Below are 24,973 nucleotides of genomic sequence, written 5' to 3'. Positions count from 1 at the left end.
CACAGAGGGAACTCTGGGATTTGTATTTCTAGTGAGCCACTCTTGCCCTGGGTGATTCTGACCCACCCTGCACTTGAGAACCACTGGTATCAGGCACTCTTTACCCCCCTAGAAATGTGTTGTGTTGAGGCAAATGAGCTGGAGCCTGTCCAGGGCTGAGGGTGAGGAGACCGAGGCAGGCAAGTGTGGTGCAGAGGGCCCAGGGTTGCACTGTGGGCACAGCAAGGGCAAGCGTGTCCCATATGCTGTGAGGTGGCATCTGCTGATCTTGGCGAAAGGACAGCGTGGACTTCAGGTTCAACAGCGAGGCCTGAAAAGGTTGATGGAATGAGTGTGTGCTTATTGGCACATGTGTTGAGCTGGGGAGTGGATTTCTGGCAGCCCCACTGAGGAGATCTGAGCATCCATCCAGGTCTGAGGGTTTGGCCATGGGGAGAGTTGAAGTGAGTTAGGATGTGTTGGAGAGGCCTTGTCTCTATCTAGGGGCCGCTCAGTAAGAAGCTGGGCCTCAGAGCCACTTGGGGATTCAGCTCAAGGTTTCTGACTTGAACCAGTCCCTCTGCATGCATTCTAGAGTATATTTAAAAGCTCCTTAGGTGATCTAATGTGGAAGTCCCAGGGAACAGCACTTGGGAAGCATGGCAGCCATGGAAAGAATGGACACTGGGGATCAGTGGACTTGGTTGAATCCTGGTTCTGTGACCTTGATCAAACCCCATATTATCATGTTTTCCTTCTTTTTCAGATTGTTGTAGGAATTAGGGATTCGGAATGTGACACATTTAGCACAGTTTCTGGTACCCGGTAGACATCATTGGGTCTTGGTTTCCAGACTCGGAACTAGAACAAAATGAGCAAAATAACATCAAGGCTTAAATAGTGTTTACCAAGCAGGTTAGGCACTGTCTTAAGTATTTTATGCACAACATTTTACAGTTGAAAAAACTGAGGTTTAGAAAAATGTGTGCCTCATTGCACAGACATCACATGGCAGAATCAAATTTCAGACACAAGTTCTCTCGCCCTGGGTCTTCAGCAACTGTTCTTGCCTGTTTAAGGCAAGTACAAGGTTAAAGTGGCCATGGAACCACATGATGAATCTCAAAAATAATCTGGGCCTTGGGTAAGATGGTCCTGGATATTTCTTTGCCATACATTTCTAGATGTAAAATTGTATAGCCACCTCATAACAAAGTTAGAAAAGTTGGCATTCTCATAGCAGAAGCTGAGCTGTAATAAACCTGTACTATTACCAAAAGCTAGATAAATTCTAATAAAAGAATCCATAACACAAATTGTCTGGTGTTGAAAAATCTCTTGCCTACTTTACATTTCATTCTTATGTAAGACATGATCCCTTTCATGGGTTAATCAATGCTTCCAAGGGCTTCTTTAACCACTTACTCTTTATTCCCTCGTCTTACTGACTGAAGGCTCATTCATTTGATTTGAATCTGATATCTAACCAAGATTTTCTCCACCTTTTTCAGAATTTCCGCATTTCATAACATTCTCCTCTTTCCTTTCTCTGTACTTCCAGGGCATAGCCTTCAATAGCAGAACAAATCAGGCCAGCCAGCAAGCTGCCAAGTCTTGCAAGCCCCTTGTCAAGGAAAACAGCTGGATCCATTTCTAATCAATGTCTCCCAATACAACACCTCTGGATCGGTGAAGGAGACCAGACCAGAATTTGAAATTTTCCCAAGACTTCTAATACACATTGAATGCAAAAGGATACTTAGGTTGCCCTTGAGACAAAGAGGAAAAATACGGGTGTCACTTTCATCCAAGGAGTCTACATTTAAACTTTGGTACATATAATGGATGATGGTTATTGAAATAGTCCAAACTTCTATCACAGTGCAAGGGATATAGTGTGAGAGATAACCAAGCAGTCCCAGAACTAAGGAATGGATGACTACAGATATCAGGACAACTATGGGGGCTATGCCCCCAGTGACAACTACTATCGTGGCAATGAGTCCAATCCAGAAGAAGATGCACAGAGTGATGTTACGGAAGGCCATGATGAGGAGGATGAGATCTATGAGGGCGAGTACCAGGGCATCCCTCACCCAGATGACATCAAGGCCAAGCAGACCAAGATGGCACCCTCCAGGGCGGATGGTCTTCGGGGCCAGGAAGACCTGATAGCTGAGAGGATGGAAGATGAGGAGCAGCTGGCCCACCAGTATGAGACCATCATTGATGAGTGTGGCCACGGGCGCTTCCAGTGGACCCTCTTTTTTGTTTTGGGTTTGGCCCTGATGGCTGATGGGGTAGAAGTGTTTGTGGTGAGTTTTGCCCTGCCCAGTGCAGAGAAGGACATGTGTCTGTCCAGTTCCAAGAAAGGAATGCTCGGTAAGTAGAAATCTTCAAAGATCATTCTCTTCGTGGCATTAAAAAATGAAAGGGAAAAATTTGTAGAGCACCTGTCATTGTTAGGCATTTTAAATCTATCACAATGTCCCTGCAGCATTATCATTTTACATCCATTTTGTCATTAAGGTATTTTTATCTCAGAGAAATTAGTAGGCAGAAATTTACGTAGCTTGTAAGTATTGGAGCTTGGATTTCTATCCAGATCTGTCTGACTCCCAACCTCTTAGTTCTTTTTTCCAAGTCTTTTTTTTTTTTTTTAAATTGAAGTATAGTTGATGTACAACATTATATAAGTTACAGGTACACAATATAGTGGTTCACTTTTTTTTTTTTGTCTTTTTAGGGCCGCCCCCACGGCATATGGAGATTCCCTGGCTAGGGGTCGAACTGGAGCTGTAGCTGCTGGCCTCCACCACAGCCACAGCAATGCCAGATCTGAGCCACATCTGTGACCTACACCATAGCTCACAGCAATGCCAGATCCTTAACCCACTGAGTGAGCCAGGGATCAAACCTGCGTCCTCATGCATGCTAGTCAGATTCATTTCTGCTGAGCCATGACGAAAACTCTGTGATTCACAATTTTTAAAGGTTATGCCTTTTTCCAAGTCTTATTCCCACACTGAGAGTCTGATTTCTGTCTTCTTCATATTAAACCATCTTCCATATCCAAATGACAAATTTTGTGGGGGGCAGGCCAGAGGTCTCTTCTACTCAGTCCTTTTCTCTGCATCCTTCCAGAATCTGATAGCATCTGCTCCTGGTTTCTCTTGTATGTAAGTGTCGGTGGGCTGAATGCTTGTGTGCCTTGGTGATGAATGCTGGGCTGAGCCCACCCACAGAGCCCCTGCAGGCTGTTGGGAATCACACAGTGAAGCACAGATGGATTCTGCAGGATGGAGGGCCAGCTTTGCAAGTCAGTGATGAGACTAGCACCAGCAGAGCCAAACATCAGATATCAGGGCTTGAGGCAGAGAGGTTTTGTGAAGTTAGAGAGAGGATGGGCAAAGACAGTGTGGCATAGGAAGGATTCATCAAAACATACACAGGGCTTGTCTTGGTCATTAAAATCCTTCCATTCTCTAAATTTAGAGTCCATGCACTCTGATTGTTTAGCAAACATACAGTTACAGAGAACTTACTGTGAGTCAGATTCTTACTCAAGACTGAGGCATAGTTATGGCCCTCAAGAACTCAAAAATCAAATAAATATTTGTCTACTTAGTTCATTCATTCGACAAATATTTATTACATGTACCATATTTTAGTCTTTGTGCCCAGGCCTTGGGGAGAAAATATTGAACAAGGTGGATGTAGTCTTTGCCTTTCAAAGAATTTATGTAAAGCAAGATGAACAGGCATTAATAAACACAGAGAATAATTAGATGTAGGGACACGTGCTGTGAAATGCTTGGTGTCATTCTGGTCCCAATGCCTACTTTTGAACAAGGATTGGTAAACATTTTCTTTGAAGGTCCATATGGTCTTTGTCACCACTACTCAATGTTGCCTTTAGGACAAAAGCATCCTTAGACAGTATGTAAAAAAAATGGGCACAACTGTCTTCCAATAGAACTTTATTTACAAAAAAATACAGTAAGCTGAATTTAACCTATGGGTTATAGTTTGTTGGCCCCTGATTTAGAGCCACAATAAATAAGATTGGAATATAAAATAAAGAAAATGTCTGCATAAATAATTGTCCCTGGAGGCTTTTAAAAATTGTTTTATTCATTCTGGCTTCATTAAAGGGACATTTAAAATGAAGAGAACTGTCAGATATGGCTATCAGGGAACCAGAGAACAAGTATATACAAACAAAAGAAATGAATTGAGAAGATATCACCCAGAGTTTTTACACACTAACAAAATGCTATTTTTTATTTTAATTTATTTGTTAATTTTTTATGGCCACACCCATAGCATATGGAAGTTCCTGGGCCAGGGATTGAATCCAAGCCACAGCTGCGACAACACCAAATCCTTACCCAGCTGTGATTGAACCTAAGCCACTATTGTCAGATTCTTAACCCACTGTGCCACAGGGAGAACTCCAAATTTTATTTTTTTAAAATTATTTTTATCAACAAAATTCTACCATGTTTATTTAAGTTGCAGTAGATTTTTTTAGGAAGGGCAAAAAACAAAACAACCCCCCTGACCAAACCAAACCATCCCCAGTTGATCTAAACATTTCTGAGGCCATTATTTTGTTTTGTGGTATTCTCAACTGAAACCCAGGTCCCTGTTAGTCCAAACTGGTCATGTCAATAACGATTTCATGTCCTCTTGGTCTCTCCACCATCCTAGTGCATGGCAACCTCATTAACAGAGCAGTAGCATGGTTACAGCTCCTGTTGGCTCCCAGGGAAACTCTGGAGTTGAAGGAACATGGCCCCAATCTGGAAAGCACACATTTGTGCAATCTTGCTTCCAATGTTTACCATGAAGATGAGCTATGACTCAGGCCAAGAGGGACAGGCAGACCCCTGAGCAGAGATGGACACCCAATGCACTTGGGGGTTCCCCTTGTGATCAGGAAATAAGGATCTAGATGGGTCCAGGAAGGTAGGTCATTGGAGAGTCTCAGGAGACCAGCTTTTCTGCATACTGTCTCATGTCAACCTTGTAGTCAACTTGGTACTTGGAGATCTTTATCCCATTTCTGCACATCAGGAAGCAGGCTCAGAGAGCTGTATTTAATGTCACACAGTAATTAGCTGGAGCTGGAATTTCAACCCAGGTCTTTCTGATTTCAGGGTCTGTGCTCATGTTGCTATACCACACTGCCTTTCTGAAACAGGTCATGCCATGGGGCAGGCCTTCTCTCCATGTCATGAAGTACCCCGTAGATTGCTTGAGCACCATGGGTTGCTTCCAACAGAGGTAACATGGTCTAAGGAATAATGCTATGGGCACTGGGGTCTGGCCCCTAGGATTTGACAACAGGCTCTGTCTTTCATCTGCCAGTGACCTCATCACTTCTTTAATAATCAGTTTTCCATGTATGGAATAAAGTAATGATACACCTGTTGTGAGGATTAAATGAGATAACACTGGTAAAGCAAACAGCCTTCCATCTTGGCTCAACTACTCTTAGTTCTTGTTACTTTGTATTTTGACCGTCTCCCTTTAAAGCATTTGCAGTAGATTATAGTTGCAGTGGGAGATAATGGAGCTGCATGAATGCTGGAGCCAGGTGGCCTGGTTTGAGTCCTTGCTCTGCCAATGCTTAAGAGGATGACTTTGAGAGAATTGCTTAGCTTCTCTGTGCTGTGGTTTCCTTCTCTGAAAAATGGAGCTACTAATGGTATCTACCTCACAGTGTTTTTGAGGGCTAAATGAATTTAATGCATTTAACTTGCCTAAAACAGTGCCTGCACATAGTAAGTGCTCAAGATATCTTAGTTATTGTTGTTGAGGTTATTACTAAATTGATTGCTTTATTATGATACTGATGATGATTCACCCAGATTCAGGACTAGATTTTCACAGGTGTACCACCCATTTCTTTCACCCCAAATTATTTATAGTAGACTTTCAAGGTCAAGCTTCCCTATTTTGGCTGGTGCAAGGCCTTTTCTGCTTAAGTGCTAACCCAGTTCTTTCTCTCCTTCCCCTTCCTAGCTTTTTTTTTAAAGACAATATTTTAGAGCATTTTTCGGTTCACAGACAACTTGAAAGGAAGGTAGAGAGGTTTTCCTTATGCCCCTGTCTCCTATTATCAACATCCTCTACCAGAGTATACATTGTTACAATTGATGAACCACACTGACAATCATAATCACCCAAAGTCCACAGTTTATTTTTACTCTAGGGTTCAATCTTGGTGTTATACATTCAGTGGGCTGGACAAATATATAATGACATAAATCCATCATTACAGTATCATACAGAATATTTCACTGCCCTAAAAATCCTTTGTGCTCTACTATTCATCCCTCCCCTCTTTTCCCTAATCCCTAGAAGCCACCAATTTTTATTCAATGTGTCCATAAGGTTTTTGTCTTTCCAAAATTTCATATAATTGGACTCATACAGGATGCAGCCTTTTTAAAATGGCTTTTTTTGCTTATTAATATGCATCTGAGTTTCCTCCGTGTCTTTTCATGCATCAAGAGCTCTTGTCTTTTCAGTGTTGAATAATATTCCATTGTCTGGATGTGCCATAATTTATTTATCTATTCACCTACTGAAGGACATCTTGGTTGTTTCCAAATTTTGGCAGTTAAATGAATAAAGCTGTTGCCAATATCCAGGTGCAGGTTTTTGTGTAGACATAGTTCTCAACGCCTTTGCGTAAGTACCAAAATGTGTGATTGTTGGATTGTTTGGTAAGAATAAGTTTGCTTTTGTAAGAAACTGCCAAACTGTCTTCCAAAGTGGTTGTACCACTTTTCATTCTTAGCAGCAATGAACACAAGTTCCTACTGTTCCACATCCTCACCAGCATTTTGTATTGTCAGTGTTCTGGATTCGGTCATTCTGATAGGTATGAAGTATTATCTCATTGTTTTAATTTGCATTTCCCTGATGACAGATGATGTGGAACATTTTTCTATAAGACTTACGTGCATCTGTATATCTTCTTTTTTTGTGTGTGTGTATCTTCTTTAGTGTGGTGTCTATTAAGGTCTTTGGGTCATTTTTTTTTTTTTGTCTTTTTGCTATTTCTTGGGCCGCCCCTGCGGCATGTGGAGGTTCCCAGGCTAGGGGTCGAATCGGAGCCATAGCCACCGGCCTACTCCAGAGCCACAGCAACGCAGGATCCGAGCCGCGTCTGCAACCTACACCATAGCTCACAGCAACGCCGGATCGTTAACCCACTGAGCAAGGGCAGGGACCGAACCCGCAACCTCATGGTTCCTAGTCGGATTCGTTAACCACTGCGCTACGACGGGAACTCCTGGGTCATTTTTAAATCAGATTGTTTTATCATTGTTGACTTTAAAGAGTTCTTTGTAGGTTTTGGATAATAGTCCTTTATCAGATGTGTCTTTTGCAAACATTTTCTACCAGGTCACATTTTTATTCTGTGACCTGTCTTCTCATTCTCTTAACTTTCTTTTTCTTTTAAAAAGAAATTGAAAGTAATGCCTCTGGACTTGACTCCTAGTTGATGTTCTAGGAAAAGAATTCAGAAGGAGAATTCCCCCTACTCCCAAATTCAGGTCTCAAATCATAGACTTTTTTTGATATTTTCTTTCTGGACATGGATAAACCTGCTCAGAAAATAAAAGGAAGCATCCCCAGGCCAGGTAACAAAAACATCTAAGTGCCGCTGTGCCACTTTGCTGAGCTTTTAGAAAGATGAAAATTTGCTTCCTTCAAGGGTTGTGTTTAATGGGTCACTTGTCTAGAACTGTCTCACCTGGGGAAAAAAATTCCTGTGAAAATGGTGGGGGAAAAAAAAATTGTCCATGGCCAAGCAAGTTAGGCAAGTCCTAGTGCTCAGGGAGTTTTATTCTGATGGTGAAAATATAGTTCACACAAGAAATATAAAATATCAACCAGCGCTTTGCAATTATGCAATGCAGTGTTCGATATTACACCTTTAATTGAAATATGAAGAAAATAGAGGCAGTGTAAGAGATAGAGTCTGAGGTCTGCAAGGTCTAGAGTTAAGTGGTTTTTTTTTTTTTACATCTGCTCTACTGTTTAATGGTGGTGTGACCTTGTGCTGATCTGGAGTTTTCCTCTAAAGTCGTCCATGATTTGAGGTGGTTGATGAATGAATTTGTATTTCTTTTTAATTCTTTTCAAGTATTGTTTATGTCTTTTCTAGTTATATGTAGAAAAAAACTTTCAAAATACTTAAAGATAGGAAAATTAGGACTATCTGGTATGATATTTGAAAAAGCAAGCAACATTGAATCGTTGGCATCTCAAAGCTTTGTTTCCTTATAGCTAGGATAGCACTAAATATTGATGACAGGCAGGGCAAGCCATCAGCATCTTCCTCTGCCTGCATTTGGTAAATCGACACTAAAGTTTTCCCATAATTGTAAAAAATACCCCTTCAGCTGGAACTGTGGATGATTCCCATCTTCACATTGATCAAAAGAAAGAGAGTCCCCATTTTTAGGCAAGATTTCCACTTTTGCCTTCAGAATTTTGATTTCTTGGATGGGTTTAGTTGCTTGGTAGATATTTTATTGGCTGTTAGTTTTTCTTGCCTCCGCAGCGGGAAGGCTCAGGGAGTCTTGGGCTTTAGACAATGATTTAAAACCTGATGGGGGACCCCTGAGGCTTGGTGTCTGTGTGAGCTAAGGAAGGACAGGGAGCAATGTCAGATGGGGTGGATTCATTAGAATAAATTATGCATTGAGTTTCCATAGCAGCTCAGAGGTCGATGTATTGCTTACAATCTTGAAAGATTATCCTTTAATTGTTTTATATGCAAATTTGAGTTGAGCATCAGGGAAGAACATTTAATTTATGAGCCACTTTTTCTTTAATCCTGAATTCAGAATGTCAATTCCTGAAAGGAGAGGTCACTCTATACCCCAGAGCCTGGCACAAAATATGTGCTCAATAAATACTTAACCCTTGTGGAGACAAATACTCCACAATGATGAAATCAGTCACTAGGAATTTTCATATAATCCTTTTGTATTTGATTTATATACATTCATATCTACATCTTTTAGATCATTTAGATTCTTTTTAAAAAATGGATACAAAGGAAATTAATTGTAGCACAGAAACAGACTCAAAGACTTTGGAAACAAACTATGGGTACCCAAGGGGACAGGCGGAGGGGGGAAGGATGGATTGGAGATTTGGGATTGGCATATGGGCACTGAGGTATATGGAATGACTGGTCAAGAGAGACCTGCTGTATAGTAAAGAGAACTCTACCCAATATTCTGTGATAATCTGTGTTGGAAAAGAATCTGAAAGAGAATCACTATGTGTACATGTATAACTGAATCACTTTGTTGTGTAGCAGAAATTATCACAGTGTTGTAAATCAGCTATGCTTCAATACAACTTTGAAAAATGGAAAAAAAAATGGAGTTCCCCTCATGGCTCAGTGGTTAGTGAACCAGACTAGCATCCATGAGGACGTGGGTTTGATCCCTGGCCTCACTCTGTGGGTTAAGGATCTGGCGTTGCCATGAGCTGTGGTGTAGGTTGCGGACGCCGCTCAGATCCCGAGTTGCTGTTATTCTGGTGTAGGCCAGTGGCTACAGTTCCGTTTGGACCCCTAGCCTGAGAACCTCCATATGCCATGGGTGCGGCCCTCAGAGACAAAAGGGAAAAAAAAAAGAGAGGGCTCCCTTAACAGTCTAGACTGACTGCTATATTTAGGAGTGTGGACTTGATTCTATAAGCAGTGGAGAGCTGATTAATGGGGAGTTATTAGATGCCTTTGAGAAAGGGAGTGAAAAGGAGGGATCTGTGATTTAGTGTGATCCCTCTATTTCCCTTGATTTTGCTATTGGGAGTGGTTCTAGAGGAACAGAATCTTAAGAATGTGTTTTCTGAAATGGGTTCTAGAGCTTCTGGAATTAGCACTCTAATCTGATTAGATTTAAATACGCTATTTTTTTTTTTTTCTTTTTAGGGCCGAACCCACAGCATATGGAAGTTCCCAGGCTAGGGGTGAAATCAGAGCTGCAGCTGCCGGCCTACACTGCACCCACAGAAATGTAGGATTTGAGCCATGTCTGTGACCTCTACCACAGCTCATGGCAATGCTGGATCCTTAACTCAAGGAGCGAGGCCAGGGATTGATCGAACCTACATCCTCATGAATACTAGTTGGATTTGTTACCACTGAGAAACAATGGGGACTCCATTTGACTCTAAAGAGCATTTCTTGTTCAGGGCATGATGTGACCATAGAGATACCGAAAATATCATCATTAAATACTCCTATTCAAATACTTAGAAGAGGTAAGGATCTCGGTGACCTTTTTTGTTGTTGTTGGTGGTGGTGGTGCCTCCAGGCAGCAATGACTTCCATGTTATTTCCCTTCACAAGTAGCATGACATGATAGAAGACCAAGAGGGCCTGGGAATCAGCCATATTTTCTTTACTTCTAAATGTTTATAGATGACCGTTTTTGTCAAACTAACTTTTGTCAAATTTGCCAGTATGAGATTGATAAATCTCTCCTAATGTCACTGACAAATGGGAAAAGAAATGAATGAGCTCAGGACTCGGATTCCCAGCGCATAAATGACCTGGAAAGCTACACGTCTGCCCTGAAAGAGACCTTTAGTGTCTTTATGAGATTGCTGACAACCCAACCCAGAATTTCATCCTCTGAGTGGCTGAACTACAGCACAGGTTGAGTCCCCAGCCTCACACAGGGTCTTCCGTTAAAGTAAAGGTGTTGATAGGGAAGAAATGGGATCTTGGAAGCTGACATGGGGATGCGGCTGGGGACATGGAACTCCTAAATTCTGATGAGTTTTCTTTGCCAGTAGAAGCAGCCTCTCCACCATCTTGAGGGGGATTAACCTTGCATTGATGAGGAAGCTCTAGTGGCCTCCCTCAGATAGCTGCCTTGCAAGACACAGTTGATTCTCCTCAGGACCCCTCCCCTCCACCTATCCCTCTTTTCTTCTGGACTTCTAACTACACTCAAGTCCCTGCAGACCCCTAAAAATGAGGTTAAACATGGGACCCATGAGGAGGTTTACTATACAGCAAATGAGGTACTTGGTTTTTCTAATTTACACAGAAACTCAGGGAGTATCTGAGGGAATGAATATTAAGGGTAAGGGTAATGGTGAAAGAACATATGGTTGGATTGGGCCAGGTTAATTGGTATGGACCTAGTCAAAAGAGATTCCATATTTAATGTTAAAGCTTGGGAGGTTAGAAAGGGTTATAACAGTTTGATTGGTTGGCTAAAGCATGGACCAAAAGTTGGCCCAGAGTAAGTGGACCTGAATGCCAGACCTGCCTTGATTTATTGTAGAGGAGGAGACTTAAAGGCTTAGGGAGATCAGCATGTTAGAAGGGGTTTGTCATTTAAGACCTATTTACCCACCTCGGGAGGGTCCACAGGACACACCTTTCACCAGGACTGTAAGAAATAAATTTGTCAGGGGAATCTCTGGCATTTTTGAAGTGCTCTGTGAACACTTCTAAATATAAACCAGACCTCTCAGTGGGGACTTCAGTGACTGAATTAAGAAAGCTAAATGCAGTGGGAGTAATTGGATTCTGGATAGCAGGGGCCAAGTGGCAGCACTTAACCACCAAAGGCAAGGTGGGTGTGATTACTCTAGTGGACAACAGAGTCAAAGAGCAATCAGAATAGGCTGACTCTTGTACACTGGGGTATTCCCAGATGTAAAATAGATAGGGAGCCTATTGAATTCTCATTTGATCTGTATAAGCAGAAAAAAATTCCAGGTCAAGTGAAGAGAAGTCTAATATGTCTCATAAAAACAGAGTCACAGCCCCTCAATCAATTCCCAGATTTGAGTCAGTTTATAGACTCAAAACCCATGAGTGAAGGGGAAGCTGGGTCTCCTTAAGGAAAGATCCCAGTACACTATTAAAACTTAATATGGGTTAATTTTTATCCAGTCTTCCCCAAGAGATCTGTGGCCTTTTGCCAGGGTGGCTGTGCATTGGTGAAAAGGAAATAATCAGACCTTTTGAAGAATACTGGACAGTGGATCTGACTGACACTAATTCCAGAAGACCCAAAACATCACTGTGGTCTATTATTCAGACTAGGAACTAATGGAGGTCAGGTGATCAATGGAGTTTTGGCTCAGATCCATCGCACAGTGGGTGCAGTAGTTCCCCAACCCACCCTGCTGGGTACTTCCTCAGGACTGGAATGCCTTATTGGAATAGGCATACTTAGCGATTGGCAAAATCCTCACGTTGATGAAGAATGGATTATCAGGGAGAGAGACTAGAAGTGGAAGATCTGGCAGAAGTTTATTGGAGCAGTCCGAGGGAGGAATGTGTAATTCCTGGATTAGTATGTAGAAGAAATTGTTGAAGCTGTTTGAGAGTTTTGAAAAATTGAGACTGCTATATAGAGCTTTAAAATATTTCTGCTATAAGCACCATTTTTTTTGGCCTTGACAGCAGCATGCAGAAGTCCCCGGGCCAGGGATCGCACCTATGCCACAGCAGTGACCCAGGTCACAGTAGTGACAACACCAGATCCTTAACCTGCTGACCACCAATGAATTCCACCATTTTTTCTTAATATATGCAAGGAAAAAAACAGATGACTTATGCAAAGAAGACAACCCCTCTTCAAGAGATACACGTTTTTACACAGCTAGTTGTGTGTAGTATAATAAGATCAGTGAATTCACAGTCAGAGGGTTGACTGTTACAAAGCTAAGTGAATTCAATTTTCTGTAACAAACACACAGTGAATAAAAACAATCTCCCATACAACCAACCAATGCACCAGCCAACCAAGCAACGAAAAAACTAGCATCGCAGCCTCAAGATTAAAAGTTATTTCACAATTAACCATGGAGTTAAGAAAAATCTTGCAAGGAAACTTCTTGAAACAAAACCCTCGCTTTTATGATGTGGGATACAGATTAAGTATGGATTTAGCTTTGAGTGAGGCACTTTTCCCACTTGTCTACAGCTATTTTGTTTTTTTGTGCCTTTCAACTTAGTCTTACATCAAAGGACAGAGCCTACCTCCATCTGAAAGCACTTGTGTCAACAACTTCTAATTATTAACGACTTGTTCAAACTTATGGGTCCTGGATTTCTACTCTGATTTTAATCATGATTGAATCAAAGCTATTTGGAACTTGTATGTGTACAGGTTTTAGTTTTACAGGGAGTAAACAGCATTGTCTGGAGAGAGATGAAGAAAAAGGAGGACGAGGGGAGGAAGAAGAGGGGGGAAATCCATATATTTATTTATATGGATTCACCTATGTTTATATTTGCCCCCACCATGGAACTTCAGTAAATTATAAAGAGATCAGAAGGCTATTAATCCAGATATTTTGTTTGTTTGTTTGTTTTGTCTTTTTAGGGCTGCACCCCTGGCATGTGGAGGTTCCCTGGGCTAGAGGGCTGCACCCCTGGCATGTGGAGGTTCCCTGGGCTAGGGGTCGAATTGAAGCTGTAGCTGCTAGCCTACATCAGATCCACAGGAACACAGGATCCAAGCCACGTCTGCGACCTACACCACAGCTCACAGCAACACTGGATCCTTAACCTGCTGAGCAAGGCCAGGGATCGAACCCACATCCTCATGGATGCTAGTCAGATTCATTTCTGCTGAGCCACCATGGGAACTCCCCACATATTTGAAAATATAACCTTCAGACCATGGAAAATACAACAGTAATGAATAGGAGGAATACTTAAGTCAACTGTTATATTTATTGAGAATGAAGGTAAAGTTACAGGGTCAGGCATGGGCTGGAGATAATATATACATGCGGTCTTACATGGAGTTTATATCATTCCCTGAACAAGTATATGCAAGCCTTTGACGTCAGTGGCCCATTCTTTCACAGAATCATAATGGACTTTGTTCCAGCTCTTTGTTGCTGCATATCAAACAAACAAATGTATACTCCTGTAGCACCAACCCTCCCACATCATTTACTTTGCTCATGAACCTTCAGTCTTGGTGGATACCTGGGCTCTGCTCCACTCAGCATGATCTGGGGCAGCAGGAAGACGGGGGCTGGAGTCATCTGAAGCTCACTCACGCACGTGTCTGGTGCTCAGGCTGGGAAGACTCAAACAGCTGGGGGCTGTTTACATGCTACATGTTGTCTCCACATGATCTTTCCAATGTGGCAGCATTAAGGGAGTTGGATTTCATACTTATTAGCTCAGGGTGTCCAAGGAGCCTATCCCGAGAGAGAGAATGACAAATAAAAGTCCTATTGCCTTTTATCCAAAGCCTGAGAAATCAAGGCATGTTATTTCCTTTGCATTCTCTTTACTGAGGCTGTTACAAAGACCTCTGCAGTTTCAAGGAGAGGGGAAATGGACTCCATCTCTTGGTGGAGAGCAGATGGGGCCAGAAATGCTACTGAGCCTTTCTGTACAGTGCAATGAACTGTTTTTTTTTTTTTTTTTTTTTTTTTTGAACCAGTCCTCTGCTTGGCTTCTCTCAATAGCATGCATTATTGACATTTTGTGCTGGATAAATCCTTGTTTGGGGGTCGGGGTTCAGGGGCTGTCCTGTGCATTCTGGGATATTTAGCAGCATCACTGGCTTCTGCCTCCAGGTCCCACCCAGTTAGGACCAAAAATGCTTCCAGACGTTGCAAAATGTCGCCCTCAGAGAGAAAATCACCATCAGTTAAGAACCACCACCTCGGAGGATGAGTGTTTTTCCTTCTGTCTGTCCATTTGTCATCTGAGGAGCTGTTAAAGAACAAACAAACAAGTAAACAAACACACAAAAAACCCAGGCCCTGCTCTAGAATAAAGAAGTCAGAATCTCTATGGGTGAGATGTGGCATAGGCATTTCCTTTTTGGCTGTGCCCATGGCATGTGGAAGTTTCTGGGCCAGGGATCGAACCTACACCACAACAGTGAACCAAGTCACAGCAGTGACAACACAGATACTTAACCCCTAAGGCATAGACTTTTTTTTTTTTTACTTAAACAGCTCTCTGGTGATTCTGTTGTGCAACCAGGGTAGAGAACTAAATAGTTAACACAGAAACTCAGGGTCAGTAGATGCTGCTGAGTTGTCAGGGTTTTGCTTATTGTGCTACGTAGGAATTATCCCCAGATGGCTTTCTTGTATTTGTGGTGGGATATTTGCCCGTCTTGACCAGCTTAAAAAAAATGGAGTTGTACCCCAAATCTTGTTTACTTTTGGATAGTGCTTCAGGATTATCAGTGATTTTCATAGATACATTTGATCTTTAAATACCCTGTGAGGTGGTCAGCGTGGTGATCCCCAGTTTACAGAGTGGAGGAAGAGCTGCTCGGAGATCTTAAGCATGCAGTTCCTAAAGTAGTCTTCTTGGCCTGTGTTGTCACTCACTACCTACACTCGTGTTCACTGTGGGTTACTTAGTAGTGGTGAGCTTGGATGGTGTATTTTCTTATGTACAGATTTCTTCAGAGAAAGCAAAGGGAACCAATGCTAACAGGTCTATTATTTCCCAGTGCTGGTACAACATCTTGTTATATTTCTTCTAAATTAAAAGTAAATTTTAATAATTATACTACCACCAGCAAGAGCTACAACTTTTTTTATATAATATTTTTTTTCATTATAGCTGGTTTACTGTGTTCTGTCAATTTTCTACTGTACAGTATAGTGACCCAATTATACATATATGTATAGATTCTTTTTTCTCACATTATCATGAAGAGCTACAACTTGATAAGCTCTTTTGTATGGGTATTTTTATTTTTATTTTATTTTATTTTTTGCTTTTTAGGGCCACTTCTGTGGCATATGGAAGTTCCCAGGCTAGGGGTCGAATCAGAGCTACAGCTACTGCCCTACACCAGGGCCACAACAACACAGGATCCGAGACACGTCTTCAACCTACACCACAGATCATGGCAATGCTGGATCCTTAACCCACTGAGCAAGGCCAGGGATTGAACCTGCATCCTCATGGATCCTAGTTGGGTTTGTTAACTGCTGAGCCACAAAGGGAAATCCTGTACTAGGCATTTTATATGTGACATTTCTGATCCTTAGAACAACCTGCAAGGGAAGCATTATTTTTGCTGTTTTGCAAATGAAAAACTTAGTCTCTAAGAGGTTAAAGTAACTTGTGAAAACTGGTTAGTAATGGTTCCAGGAGTTGAAACCAGTTATGTCTGACTTCAGCGTCTATTGCTTCTCCTTTATTTTACCATCCTGCCTGTGGAAGATGTTTCTAGGTGCCCTTTTTATATGTAACCTTGAACAATCTTTTATGCAAAATGAATCACTCCATCGGAGTGCTGAAGTCAGTTACAGTTTATTTTTGTAGGCGAAACAGCGATGTAGTCCACATTCCAACCAGCTGGACCAGAATTTCACCAGGGATCTGCAGTGATCTGAAGCATAGACTGTGGGCCCAGAACAGGTTATATCAGAGAGCTGAAGAGCAACACTGCCATCCTCCCATGAAAAGGGTCCCAAGAAATGCTCCATCTCCCTGTTTAGACCAGAGCAGCAGAGGCACAAAGGACTTCCCTGTCCCACTCTCTTCCGGGAATCACATGAGACAGCAGAACACTCATGTCCAATGTGGCGTTCATGACTGCACAGCTAAGTGGCCCTTTGCAGGCCAGCAGGTATAAAATCTTTCTGTGTTTACAACTCTTATGCACAAGCTCAGATGAGTTGGTTTTCACTTTTTAAAGGATTGATTTCATTTCCAGAGAAATGAAAAGTCTCAGATATTAGCAGGGCAGAGAGGAGGAAAGGGAGAGGAAGATAGATGGTCTTGGAAATGTAATAGGCTTTGACCCTGAACAGACTGAATGTGAACACCCTTCTCTCCATGGGGACTGGCCTGGGCTGATCAAATGTGCAGAGTGAGCATTTTCTGTTTCATGCTGGAGACTTTGCTGACTCAGAGGCATACATCAATCTCCACTGGGGATGTGTAGCAAATAGCCCAAAGAAGTTGCATCCTTTCCTTGGCTTTTCTACCTTACCTCTCCTTGAGTCCCAGAAGGGTAAGTCATCCTTCAAAGGAGATGTGACAACAGATTTTAAGGCATTAGCCATTACTCACAACATTATAGAATTATCTAATCTTAGAAGTGGAAGAGACAAAGGAGAACTCCTAATATGCCCTTCATTTCCAATTGGAGGAAACCTAACCCCAAGGAGGAAGTGAGTTGGTCAAGGTCACATTCTCTGAGAGCAGGTCCTGGGCCCCCAACTACTGGCACAGAGCTCTTTCCTCTCCATGGAGCTGTCTTGCCTTTTGCTCTTAGGGAATGACTATATAAATCAATCAGATAATCTTTCATCTGTACTATTTCTTTTTTAGGAGGTAGTATGTGTCTAAGCTGCATTCAACTGCTGGTATTAATGACTGGATAATGAAGATGTTTTATTCGTTACTTGTCAAGAATTCTTACAGTATGTGGTTCCTGGGTTGGGTCAATGGCTTATCAATATCAGGGCATGAGATCTGACATTTCTGTGATTCTCCTGGCCTTTCCCTCATAGTCATAAAATGACCCCCAGAGCACTATGCTCTTCATCGTCCTATAAAGGCTTTCCAAGCAGGAAGTATGAGAGACTGTGCCAAGAAAGTGACTCTTCTTCAAAGTTCTCTCTTTTGGTGGCAAAAATATTGCCCAGAAACCTTTGACAGACATCCCCATATGTCTTACTGCTATCCCTGAATTAGGAATTGGATTTAGATGACCATCTTAAATTAACTATGATTCATTCCCTAGGATTGGATGCATTAGTGCAGGCATGCATGCATGTGTGTGTCTGGCAATTTCTCTGAACACATTTCAATACCTAACAAAAACCATGCTTCCCTTAACAAGCTGGAAAAAAATTTTGCTGTAAATGTGACCAACAGAGTCTACCAGATGTGTAAGTGCTTTAAAGGTGGACTGTCTGACTTTGCATTTTGGCCCTATTGCTGACTACCTCTACCACCTTAGACAAGTCACTCAGCTTCCTAGAACTCTGGTTTCTTTATCTGTAAGATTAGGATATTATTAGTATCTACCACACGGAATCATTGTGAGGATTAAATAAGATATTGCACATTAAGGCTCATTAAAATGCCCAATAAGGACCCAATAAATAGGATCTTACTCTTCATTGTCTCTATTTTATTGAATAGCTGTTTGAGGAACCAATTATTTATTGAGTGACTCATTGATGAACGACATACAAGTCCCTTCCTCATGGAGCTAACATTTTAGGGGGAAACAGTAAATGAGATGGTTCTCCACCCCCTTCCTAACCACCTGTCTTCCTTTGGCAGGAGGAAGGGGGGGCTCCAGAACTCAGTGTGCTCTAGGTACATTATTCAATTCTTCTTTTCCCCCAACACTACCAGCCTTGCCTCCAAAATTGGTTTTGAGACCTTCAGGAGTATCATTACATTCTTTATCACTGTGTGTTGGTTGCTATGAGAGGTCTAGGTCTATCACCCAGACTTTCATCCCCATGTAGCACGGTACATCTCTTCTTTCCCTCACTTGTCTCCCACTCCTCAAGCTCTTTTAATGTCATTACCTTTTTGCTACAACTGAAATGTATTCTCCTCCGAGGACGTTACTTAACCCTGCAGTCTTAGTGGGTGGCTATTTTCTTTCTCACACTCCATGCTCCTGTACCATTGCTCCTCATGGTTCTTCCATGACTTGTACAGACCATTCTCCCTCCCTTCCCCCTAAAACATCCTTTATTTGAATCTCCTGTCATCAGAGGGTATCACCTACTATGCATCCTTGTTGCAGTCGTCTCTGGCCCTCTGGGTCACATTCCCTCATTCCTTGTGGATTTTAGTTTCAGGTTTACTGTCAGACTCCAACACTATTTCCATTATAAATCATGGTGATTTCAATAAGCTCTTTTCAACATCCTAGTTTCTTTGTTCCTTAAGGTCCTCTGCAATGATATCCCCTTTTCCAATCACTTACTGTCCTGATCTTACCCCGGGTCTTATCATTATCAATAACTCAACCCCTCCACAATCCCAATGTCACTCTATCCAGTCCTCCAGCTCCCACAATTGTTCAACCCCATGACACCTAGAGCTTTTGGTCTGTCTCTCACTACACTCTTGTCCTTGCTGCATTCTTCACTGAACTTAAATTCTATGCATATTTAAAATAAAAGAAGTTTATTGAAGTACATTTGATTTATGATTTGTTAATTTCTGCTATACAGCAAAGTGATTCAGTGATTTTATATATATATACACACACACAGATTCATTATACATGTATATATATGATACGTGTTTGTGTGTGTATGTGTGTACATATATATATATGTGTGTATATGTATATATATATATACTTTTTCATATCTTTTCCATTATGGCTTATCATGGGATACTGAATATAGTTCCCTCTGCTATATCTTGCTGTTTATCCATCCAGCATATAATAGTTTGCATCGCTAATTTCAAACTCCCAATCCTTCCCTCTCTACTCCCCGCTTCCCCTTGGAACCACAAGCCTGTTCTCTATGTCTGTGAGTCTGTTTCTGTTTTGTAGGTATGTCTGAGCTTAAATCCTATGGATCGGAGTCATAACCATTCCCTGCATACACTATAAACTTCCTTGTGCTTTTCTTATTGTGTTCCTCACCTCTGGTTATATCTAACTCTTCATCAGTCTGTCCCTGTACCCTGTAGCTGAACACACCTGGTGAGATACACACAATGTTGTCCACTGGCCTCACTTTAAATTCATTGTCAAGAACCTCAAGGGGGCCCTTGTGCTGCCAGCCATCATCCTTCATGTCCCTGAATCACTCACTTTTCCACTCTCCTTGATGACTATTTTGTGCTTTATCCTCTGTTCTCCAATTCCCAGCACCTCCTCTTCATCCTTACCTTCAGAATAATGAACTCAGTTCCTTTCACTGAGAAAAAATAAGCAACCAGAAAAGAACTTCCAACACACTTATCTTCCTAACATCCCCTGTGCTTTCACCTTATTCTTGTTGCTGTGAAGGAGTTGTGAGGCTTACCCGTCCACTTGCACACTACATTCCCATCCCCTCTCACTTCCCCAGGGTACCACTTTCATAATTACCACTTTCCTGTTTCTCATGTATTTTTCTATATGGAATCATTCCCATCAGCACACAAGCATGATACAGTTTCTCCAATCTGGACCCCACATACCGTCTTCTCTATTCCATTATCAGTAAAAGTCATGGAATCCAAGCCCAAACTTCCCATTCCAGCTCTATTTTGAGCAGGATTTAGTCCACAGCACTCAGAAAACTGTTCTGGTCTAGATCACTGGTGAACCCTACTTGGTCAATCCAGTGGTTTGATCTCAGTCCTCAGCTTTCCTGACCTGTCAGCAGCAACCGTAAGAGTTGATCCCTCCTTCCTCCTTGACACACTTCCTTTATTGGACTCCTAGGCTAATCCCTGCCCCCACTTTTCCTGCTGTTTCACTGGCCACTTTGCACATTCTCCACTGCTGATTTTTCCTCACCTTCCTGGCCCTTAAATATTGGAACATTTCAGTACTCAGCCACAGAAACTCCTCCCTATTGCCACTAACTTCTATGGAGATCTGAGCCAATCTCTATATACCACCCATTCTCTTGGCTCTGCCTTTAAAAGATGTCCAGAATCCAGCCACTTCTTACCACTTCCACTGCTACCTATCACCTGTCTCCAAGCTGTCAGTGGCCTTTGCTATTCTACCTGTTAGAGGAAGAGGCCACTGTGGATGAGTGGTCAGGAAAATTTTGGGCTGGAGTATGGGATGACCCAGCCATGCAAAGACCTGAATGAAAAACATGCTAGATGAGGAAATAAGCCGTGTGAAGACTCATATGGAAAAGAGCATAGGATATCACTGTTGAGAGTGTACTCAATACCTGATCAAAAGGTAAAGAGAAAATTAAGAGTAATTATTACAGGAATAGAGAGATTGAGAGATCTTAATTTTTAGATTTTATTTCAACAAAAGTACAAACACTCGCTTCCCTAACATACTAATATTAAAACCTGCACAGATTTGTCACATAAGGTTCACAAATGGTGGATGAAAACAATTGGTGAGTACAGGGTTTTTAAAAGCAAAAAATTTTATTTAGAAATCAGATTTCTGGCTCTTTTTTGGCACTCTAGGAATAGAGTATATTCTGCAGCACAGCATCTGGCTGAAGTTAAGGAAGGCTGCTCCCTTTAGATGGGCACATAGTCCCTGTTCCTGCTGTTTGCTGTTAAGTATGCTTGTTCAACTTTGCTCCTTTGTATTACTGCTTGTCCCCCTGTAAGCATGTGATTTTGAAATCCTTGGGCTAAGAGGTGAAAAGACTTCATCACTTTGGAGATTTGAAAGGATTCACAAGACTCTTCTGAGTATAGTCAAGTAGGCTCTTATTTAAAGGCAAAGGAGGGAGTTTCCATTATGGTGCAGCAGAAACAAATCCAACTAGTATCCATAATGATGTGGGTTTGATTCCTGGCCTCATTCAGTGGGTTGGAGATCCAGTATTGCTGAGAGCTGTGGTGTAGGTTGCAGACATGGCTTGGATTCTATGTTGCTGTGGCTGTGGTGTAGGCCAGCAGCTGCAGCTCTGATTTGACCCCTAGCCTGGCAACTTCCATATGCTGCAGGTGCGGCCCTAAAAAGCAATAATAATAACAATAACAATAATAATAATGGCAAAGGACACAATGGAGCAGAGAAAGAGAGTGTAGGCAAGCACTGGACATTCAAGAGACATCCAGGCCCAGATCCCCAGGCCAAGTCCCCAGATAACAAGTCTTATCCTCACATGGACTTGTTTCCAGATGGAACCACCAAGATCTATGCAATAAATTTTCACTTTGGGAGAGCTCAAAGCAGAAGTTCCCAGAGGAGTGTTCTTCTCCTTCAGGTTGTGTGATTGAGCCAGGTTGACTAAGCAGTTATGCCACTGAAAACCATGAATAAACAAAGTGGCTCTAGGAATTGCCAGGGGAGTTTCTGACTTTAAACAGCACATCGCAGATCTCATTGCCCTTATCTTGGCCATGAGTCAGAGCCAGATATCCAGGTGTCCCCAGAGAGAAAGATAGATCTTTTCCAGCCCGGCTTTAAATCAACTCTATGCTAACATAAAAGATAATGTTCTTGGAAGAGAAGGCAGCTGTTCAGAGTCATTATACCAAAAAGACATCCAAGTTTTGGAAGGTCATGAGTTTGACTTCTGCCAATAACCAGTCTCATCACCTTCTGATCCCCTGAAGGTGAAGCTCAGTCCTGCTGCCCCATCCAACCATCCCTAAGCACTCCAGCCATCCACTTATTCTAGGACAGCCAAGCTTTGTCCAAAACCCTCTCTCTAATCATCAACTTGCCAGAGTTCTTGCTGTGGCCCTTCTCTGAGCTCTGCCCTGCTCAGCCATTTAGCTTGTTTTCACCGCTTCATTTCTGCTTTATTGTGAATGTGTTTGAAAACAGATAACTGAGATTTGTTTAATCTCTATGCCCCCTTTTCATCCACACTGATATGCAGAGAATAAGGCTGAGAAAATTGCCTTGTAAAGATTTTGGTTTCCTCTTGAATCTTTTAAAAAATGGTGCAATAAAAATGTTGATGTGCAATATTATTTGTTACAAGTGTACAGTATAGTGATTCACAAGTTTTAAAGGTTGTATTTCATTTATAGTTATTATAAAATATTGGCTATATTCCCTATGTTGTACAATATACCCTGTATCTCATTTTATGTATAATAATCCCCTACCCCTACATCATCCTTCCCCTCTTCCTTCTACCTACTGGTAACCGTTACTTTGTTCTCTGTATCCGTGAGTCTGCTTCTTTTTTGTTATATCCACTAGTTTGTTGTATTTTTTAGATTCTACATATAAGTGATATAATATAGTGTTTGGTCTTTCTCTGTCTGATTTATTTCACCTAGCATAATACCCTCCAATTCCATCCATGTCGTTGCAAATGGCATAATTTCATTCTTTTTTTTATGGCTGAGTAGTATTCATTGTGCATATGTACTACATCTTCTTTATCCATGCATCTGTTGATAGACACTTTGGTTGCTTCCTTCTTACATATGGATGGAGAAAGGACTCCTTCCTGGTTTGAGGTCCTATCCTTACACTCTGTTGCTGAAGCAGGGGGGTATCTCAGATTCTCCAATCTGCCTGCAGACCCCTACTTCTGGATCTGTTGGCCACATGAAGAACCTTGAACTTCAGAAGGGATGAATCTGCTATTCTATGGGGTTCTAGCTTTTCCTGAGCTGAAGGACCAAGCATGAGGGAATGTATTTCATCCTTAGGGAGAGTGTCAAATGCCTCCAACCCTGTTGTGCTTGAATAATATTGGTGCATCTTTTCTCATGGACCACTCCATAATTTGGGGCATTGAGGAATCACTCAACTGTAAACCTAGATTTCTTCCATCCATCCATTCCAATGCATATTGGAAACATTAACTTAGCTATTTCAATAATTATGGTCATAGAGGAAAACTCTTAACCACATCTGTTAAATGAAAATATTAACATTTCCCTCATATAGTTGGAATGACAAATTAAAATTATATATGTCACCTAGCCTAGTACCTAGCACAAGGTAGGATCTTAAAAGATACTAATTTCTTTGTTCCTTCCTTTCTCCTCCCCACCTTTATTTCCAAATATCTTATGTGATATTTTGGAGAGTTCCAACTTTCAGTAGACTGGGAAAGTTAACCTACTTCCAAAGAGTCATTCCCTTGAGTTTATTGGACATGTGAAGTACTGGAAGAGTCCAATGCAGTGATTGCCCAGTTGGTTTCCATTAGACAAACTGTTAAAGCCAAATATTTTCTGTGCCAAGCATTTAGACTCAACAGAAAGTATTTACTTGTCTCAGAAGTTTCCAGGTATCCAGATATCATATAAACAAAGCACTTGGCTAACTTACCCTAGGAATCTGATTTCTTAGGGATATGAAGATAGATACCCTGATGTTCTTTTTTTTTCAAAATTTTTTTTTGTCTTTTTAGGGCCACACCCCCAGCATATGGAGGTTCCCAGGCTAGGGATTGAATTGGAACTGTAGCTGTTGGCCTACACCACAGCCATAGCAATGCCAGATCTGAGCCACATCTGCAACCAACATCACAGCTCACGACAACGCTGGATCCCCTGACCAAGGCCAGGGATTGAACCTGTGTCCTCATGAATGCTGGTCAGATTCATTTCCACTGAGCCATGGTGGGAACTCTGTGTTCTTCCATGACTTAATGCCAAAGTGAGACTTCTCCAGGGGATTCCTGTATATGTGCAATGTTTTTTTTTTGTTTGTTTTGTTTTGTTTTTGTCTTTTTGCCTTTTCTAGGGCCGCACCCGCAGCATGTGGAGGTTCCCAGGCTAGGGGTCCAATCGGAGTTGTAGCTGCCAGCCAACGCCAGAGCCACAGCAATGTGGGATCCAAGCCGTGTTTGCAATCTACACCACAGCTCACAGCAATGCCAGATCCTTAACCCACTGAGCAAGGGCAGGGATCGAACCCGCAACCTCATGGTTCCTAGTCGGATTCGTTAACCACTGTGCCACAATGGGAACTCCTATATGTGCAATCTTTATGACATTTATTACCTTATAGATCTGTGGATTCCAGATGCTAGTCCAAGAGAACATTACCTTTTAAGAAGGCATATTTGGTTGAATAATAAAGAAGGAGAATAGAAATAGTTCCACTGGGAGATGCTAATTTTTATTCCTGCAAAGCATTCAGGCAGTCAAATAAATATTGGAGTAGTTGCAGGAAAAGGGAACCTAGGATAATTAATGCATTTAATTTCTATTTATTCAAGCAAAAAAATGTTAAAAATTCCTTCTTTGTCCTTGGTTAATTGCTAAAGAAAGAAGATTGTCCTACAGGGACCTCTTCTGTCACATCACATATAAACCAGCACAGTCTGATTGTTTTTCTCCTCAACCTGCTGCCCCTGGCACTGAGAGTATATT

The 24,973-nt window shown here is 41.7% G+C and overlaps 1 protein-coding gene across 3 annotated transcripts in view; it reads left to right on the top strand.

Annotated features, from left to right (window-relative positions):
- Positions 1-1,541: 1,541 nt before the first annotated feature.
- Positions 1,542-24,973, top strand: part of SV2B (synaptic vesicle glycoprotein 2B) — a 75,130-nt gene continuing 51,698 nt past the window's right edge. For 2 of the 3 annotated variants that reach the window (XM_047795981.1, XM_047795980.1), the window contains exon 1: positions 1,615-2,361. In XM_047795981.1, coding sequence (XP_047651937.1) covers positions 1,911-2,361 — 451 coding nt within the window. In that variant the 5' untranslated portion in view covers positions 1,615-1,910. Of the gene's footprint in view, positions 2,362-24,973 lie in introns of all 3 variants that reach the window. The other variant, XM_047795979.1, reaches the window with a different exon arrangement.

This window comes from Phacochoerus africanus, chromosome 9 (genome assembly GCF_016906955.1).
Source record: "Phacochoerus africanus isolate WHEZ1 chromosome 9, ROS_Pafr_v1, whole genome shotgun sequence".
NCBI lineage: Eukaryota > Metazoa > Chordata > Mammalia > Artiodactyla > Suidae > Phacochoerus > Phacochoerus africanus.
The sequence above is the reverse complement of the archived record's forward strand: the minus strand, read 5'-3'. Positions and strand labels throughout refer to the sequence as shown.